The 6,332-nt window shown below is 40.6% G+C and overlaps 1 protein-coding gene across 3 annotated transcripts in view; it reads right to left on the minus strand.

Moving 5' to 3' along the window:
* The window catches only part of erbb4b (erb-b2 receptor tyrosine kinase 4b), a 96,214-nt gene extending 89,888 nt beyond the window's left edge, over positions 1-6,326 (minus strand). For all 3 annotated transcript variants that reach the window (XM_017039971.2, XM_017039970.2, XM_017039969.2), the window contains exons 1-2: positions 6,187-6,326; positions 5,040-5,191 (exon numbers count right to left, since the gene is read on the minus strand). In XM_017039971.2, coding sequence (XP_016895460.1) covers positions 5,040-5,096 — 57 coding nt within the window. In that variant the 5' untranslated portion in view covers positions 5,097-5,191; positions 6,187-6,326. The remainder of the gene's footprint in view (positions 1-5,039; positions 5,192-6,186) is intronic.
* Positions 6,327-6,332: the final 6 nt, after the last annotated feature.

Consider the following 6,332-nt stretch of genomic DNA (forward strand, 5'->3'; position numbering starts at 1 on the left):
TGTTGAGAAGCTATTTAAAGCCTTATCTGCCAAAGCACGACGCCAAGTGTTGAACAGATTGTCGTAAAGGATGCCACCACTGGACTGTGGAGCAAAGGGAACAAGGTTAATGGAGCAGGTTAGGTTAAGTGAATGCCAAGAGAGTGTTTTTTGGTTGGGGTTCATTTGATAGCAGGCAGTCGTCTGGTAGGGTATAAAAAAACAACAACTTATTTTTACTAAAATGCATGCAAATACTTGAGTCTGAAATTGTTGGGGGAGTGGTGGGAAATTCACATTTTTCACCTTTGAACGTCTTTTCTAAAATTCAATGAACAACAACGTAATAATAAAAGCGTATGCTAATACAGAACCACATCTCAGCTGCCATGAGTTTATAATTCTAAACAGCAGAAACATGTTGGCATTTCAAAGCTGCATGTTTAGAATATTTCTGGACTTAAATTCCTTCTCTGTTGCTCTGCCATGATGTTCATATCAAGGCTAAATTCAGATTTTAAAATCTTGTCACCCATTGGCGCCCACAGTCTTTATCTGTACATACCAGGCGTGTTAAACTCATTTTGGTTCAGGGGCAACATGCAGAGAAGTCAAGCGGACCAGAACCAGTAAATCAAAACATGATTACCTATAAATAAGAAAAAGTCTGTCATTTCCCCCTTTGTTTTCATGCAAAAAAGTACCTCTGATATTTAGTCAAATATAAAATGGCCTGGTTTTGGCCCGGGCGCCGTATGTTTGACACCCCTGGTATTGACTGATGCAGCCTCATCACATTCCCTTTAAGTTACTTTGGGTGTTTTTTTTCTTCTTCTTTCACTTTTCTCTTCAGCACCATATTGATTCACTCTGGACTCACAGAACCAGTGGGCTGCATTTGGAACAGGACCGATGGTGTCTGGGTTTAAACAAAATCTTCCCATTAAAACTGTTACACCTACTCCACTTGGCCACATGTCCTTCTTCATGTCAAATTAAAGTGATGGAAATGGACTTGAGGGGATGCTAATTGCAATTGTCAATCCAGTCTGGGCCGGGGCTGAAAGACGGGGCTTCACAGCACTTCATCAGTCTTCATTAATAATGAAGGAGTTTGCTGAGGGAGAGAGTGGGTGGGGGAGGGGGGAGGGGGGGGGGGGGGGGGGGGTGGCCTTGTCAGAGGAAGTAAGTCCTAAGTAAATATTCTTTTCTTCACATCGACACAATCATTCACGCTGACATTCACACCAATGGTCAGTTAAGCTCGTAAACAATAAACAGGATTTTGAATGTTTCTGGACTGTGGGATGAAACCCGAGTGTCCAGAAAAAAAAAACAACACACAAGGAAAGAATCTGAAAGACCCTGAGTCATTGTCCTGCTTAGGTAAGGGCACTAACCACCCTCCCACTGTATGGACGCCTTCAAGAAAACCTTCTCTATTTAATAACTACTCATATAATTGAAAACCTGGGATGATAAAAAAAAAACTAAAGCTATTTATATATCTAAAAGAAACTAGAGACTTTTAATGTATCCCATAATTCTCATTTTTCTAATATATCTTACAGACCCCTGAAGGCAACATAATATTATTTGTTAGGCCAATTCAGGTGCCATTTATGAACCAGTAATCAGTCTTTTAGAGTCAGCCCAGCTGGAAGTTCGAAAGGCAGAGCGTGTTTAACTAAAACTCGTGAGAGAAGAAAATGGCCTTTATGATGGGTCTCAAATACACGACTCTGTTAATTAGACTAGTGTTTCACAGGTCGGTTTTCAAAGATTTGTTGTGAGCAAAAACAGAAACAAAAACGGAATGTCTGAATGAAATATCTATTTACCAAAAGTATAGAAAATCACAGTTTAATGTATTAATTTATAAGTTTCGATGTCGCCTTTTGTGAATTTCCCCGCCGTGGAACGATTCAAGGACTTATCATATCGTATTGTATCATTTCATATAATATCTCATTAAGCCCCAGTACTAATTATTATACAACAAGTAAAAAGATTAACACACAACACTGCAACAATACTCTAGTTAGACAATAAGAAAATCAGACCAGTTTCATGTAAGTAAAGAAAACATGTTTTTTTTTTCATCTTACAATAAGTGCTGGAAAATATTTACAGTTGTATCACGAACTGCTACCACTCTGATACTATGTCATATTTCATTTATTATTTAAGACTGTAATTCTGTCACTGAATCACTACAGAGACACATGCGGGGGTGAAGTGGTTGGGAAGGGACCCTAGTTTACTAATGGCTGCAAGGACAAGACAAACGATACGACCTGGCTGTTCCTGCGGAGGCCGCTAAAATGAGAGTGGAGGGCAAATTAAAATTTCATAATCACAGGCCTGTTTATAAGCACACAGGGAGGCAGAAGTGCCACGCCACTGTCCTCTGTGTTCCATTTACATTAATGAAGACGTCAGACGTAAATGTCCTGAAGAATACCTGTTGTTTACTCTGCTGGGTTTACATGTGTTCACAATGCAAATGAATGAATGTTTCCCTCCAACTCTCCTCCGTTTCATTTTGAACATTTATCACCATCGGTTGTGACCAATTTTTCTCCTTTACTTGCTGACTGAATTTATAGAGCTATTTCATGGTTGGCACTTTTTCTTTTTCCTTTGAACTAACTTTTTTTTTCTTTACAATACTTTATTTGATAAAGAGAGTCATAATTGTGTTCATCATCTACCAACAGGGACTATATCAGCTCACATTTATTAATAAAAAAAAGTTAAGACTAAAAAATAATTTGGTAACGTATTTGCAAAATCAAATTATATTCAATGGAACATTTTCAAAAAAAATTCTAGAAAATCTTCTTTCACCCACCCTTGGTAGAAGAAACCAGAAATCAATCATTTTTAATGTTTGCTCTCGTTTCCCAATCGCTTATTGCCAAACAATGTTTGCTCTCGTTTCCCAATCGCTTGCCAAAACTGATCAGTTACATCCTAACACAACCTGAACAATTGACAAAAATACACAATGATAAAACTTGTCAAAGCCGAAGTCGGAGACGCTCGAGAGACGTGACGAGCGTGTGAATTCAAGAGCTATTTCAACAATGATGGCAAAGGCTGACTTTTGTGCTGTTGTTTTGAATGTGAATATGTGAGTAAGGGATAAGACCCCGTACAGAAATGCAGTTATTAATCACTGTGTCAGCGCTGATTCATCGGTCGGGCAGGCAGTTTGGAAGATGGACTCTATTTACTGCCGAAGTTGTTTGAGGGGTTTTGGGAGGCAGCCATCAATCTCTTGGCTATCTTGAAAAGAAGGCGCCAATGCACAGGCATCAGTTTCAATCACCGCCCGGCGACAGCTAGTATAGTTAGCTTCTGTACAATAGTCCTTTCTTCTCTCAATCCCTCTCTTCCCTATCTCAAGGTGATTCCCGCCTTCCCCCGGGTGACGTTATTAACATGTCATAGCACAAAAATAATATTAATATTCTCTAAATATATACATTTTCCCTTGCTGTTTGGCACCCTGTGTTCTTAATTAGCATCTTCAATTAACCCATGCTAATTGCTAACTATGGAAATTAAGAAAAAAAAAACAGGCAATCGGGCACCATGGAGTGCTGCTTTGTAAATGAGAGGTGACATTGTTCAAGAGAAAAAAAAAAAAACTTTCATTAAATATTTCATGTACTACTTAAAATACCACAAACTCAAGCGAATGGATCAAAAACCAACAAAATTATTATCTGTAGTTAAACCACGGCTGTACGGCATACACTGGATTGTGCTACATTCGCTTTCTTTTGTTTGTGTTGTTCTTTTTGGGAACTTTTTCTCCTTCATTAAGGCTCCCAAGCCTACATCAGACTCTTGTGTTGTTTTTATGTCCTAGATAATGATGTTACCACTGTGTTAGCGTAGGTTGGTGACATAGGTACCACAGGATGTGAATTGGAATACAATTCAGATGTGATTCGAGGACAGTGATAATGTATTGTTTTGCTGTTGGGATCAACCTTTTTTTTTGGTCTATGCAGACTCAATAAACACAAGACGATAAATAACTGTATTGTATTTAGCGTAATATAAATGGATCATTGTGGTCATATAAATCCTAAGCCGTGTACTGTACATACAAAAAAATGGGAAAACCAACTATAGCACAGCAAATGAATTGAACAGTAAATTCTCTGCTATGTCTCCACAGACCCGTTCATTCTCACAGCAATATCGACCTATTAACACAGTCAGCACTGTAGCATAACACCTGGGGAACTCCTCAGCCCCCAGATGGAATAAAATCAATTGGAGTTGAATGGCGCTGGCTGTGCAGAGTGCAGCGGGCAGAGTCCGGGGTGAAGGAAGAAGGAAGGGCTAACACAGGTCACGAACAGCAGCTGATTTTACAGAAAATGTGACTTTTTATTTCCTCCAGCAAATTTTGACTTAAATTTAATACCGTTTACTCACGCTGTACTGTTCGTGACCCGGGCTTCAGGGCTCATCTGACAGCATTGTTAGTGTGTATGCACGTGTCCATCAACCTCAGTAGAACCTGTACTTGTAAGGGATTTTATCTCCGCCTCCTTACACAGGCAACATAAATCCCTGACGTGCAGCTCCTGTAAAATATACTTCTGAACGCCGGTGGTTACACAACAGATTTGAACACAGATTTACAAATTACAAAATGATAACAGCTCCACATCTGTAAAGGGTTTCACCGCTCTTAATAACTGAAGGGTAGTGGAAGTCGTAAACATTTGGCATCGCTCGCAAGATTGATCACAAAGCTTTATAAAATTCCAGAAAATGTAGGCTGCCGACACCTACAGTACGAATAGACATGTGTCGATTAAGGTCTTTTTTTTTGCATCCTTTCCATCGTAATAAAAATATCTCATGATCTGCCACCATTGCAGAAGTTTGAGACAAAGTTCAGATCAGGTGGACACATGGTTCTTAAACAGACCAGCAAACATCTTTTGCTGGTCAGTGAATTCAAATTCATGAGGTGAGTTACTTTATTAACTTTTTTTATAAGTAACTTTATTTATATAGCAAATTCTTACCCTGAGAAAAGTCAGGTCCCTGCTACGGTCGATGCTCGTGATCTCAAGGTTGCCCATAACGACTTCACAGTTCTCGTAGTATTTCCTCAGGGTGCGGTACTGCTGTTCCAGGTCCGACAGCGTGCTCAGCCTGTTCTCTGTACCAGCGCATACTAGGGGGAAAAAAAACCACAGTGAGACAGACAGTTTTAACAAGGTGAGAGTGAAACAGTTAGACTTTAATAAGGCTCTTCATCTTCGTCTTACTGCGGGAGAAAAAAAAGATGACCATTCATGAGGATTTAAGGATTGAGGGATTAAACACAAAAGTGATACAAAAACTTAGAGTTGTACTTCAGACAAGGTTCAGACATCAGACGACCACCGAGGTCACATAAGGCAAGAGCTCCACCTGACTCGTCTGGATTCAAACACCTTGAAAATAAAATCAGCCCTCTGGGCGTTTTTAGCGACCTGTCGGGCTGCTACCGTCAGAAATGTTTAAAACGCCTACATCAGCAACAATCACATGACTCGACCCTGATGATGAGCAGGTCCAAGAGGCCATACAGCTGTAGCTACATGATGTAGTATACAACATGGCAGTTCTTAAGGCACCAGAGGCTGTAAAGCAGGAGTCACTAACTATATCTGTCGGAGGGGAGAAAATATTTCTAAACAGGCATCTTAGGGAGGCGGACACACCCCTGCCCAGAGCCACATTGTTGTTTAACATTATTATTCGATGACTTATTCTGAAATCCAGTCATGGCCCAGACTGCACAATTCAGCGGGCCGGATTTGGTCCATGGGCCACCAGTTGATTATCATTGCCGTACAGAGACATGGACTGTGTTCAAACACCTCAGTGTCTTGGTAGATACTGTATGTGGTGCGTCAAAGTACTCCAATGTGACCTGGACTTCACTTGTACGACTATCGGTGATTAGCTAGACTCCACATAGCATAACGTCCTGCTCAGGAATGATAAATGACAGACTTGGGTGTTTTCAATAACAGTTAGCGTGGGCTTGAGGGAAGCAGGATGGAGAGTAGAGGGGCTCATAAAGTGAGGATAGGTGTAATAAACTGTTATTGCACCCTTGAGGCAGGGTGCTGAGATCAGAGCGCCAGGGCCACTGTGGCAAGGATGTCGAGTGAAACTTACTTTTTTTCTCTCTCTTTTCTTTTTGAACCCATTCAGTTCATGGATTCACAGTAATGGTGGAGAGCGGACGCTGGCATGCCTGTTGCCGCTGCTCTCCGGCCGTTTGAGCTCATTCCCCTCCTTCTTAGTGTTTTCTCGGCTTTCAC

The sequence above is a fragment of the Cynoglossus semilaevis genome, chromosome 16, assembly GCF_000523025.1.
Source record: "Cynoglossus semilaevis isolate Cse_v1.0 chromosome 16, Cse_v1.0, whole genome shotgun sequence".
NCBI classification, from domain to species: Eukaryota; Metazoa; Chordata; class Actinopteri; order Pleuronectiformes; family Cynoglossidae; genus Cynoglossus; species Cynoglossus semilaevis.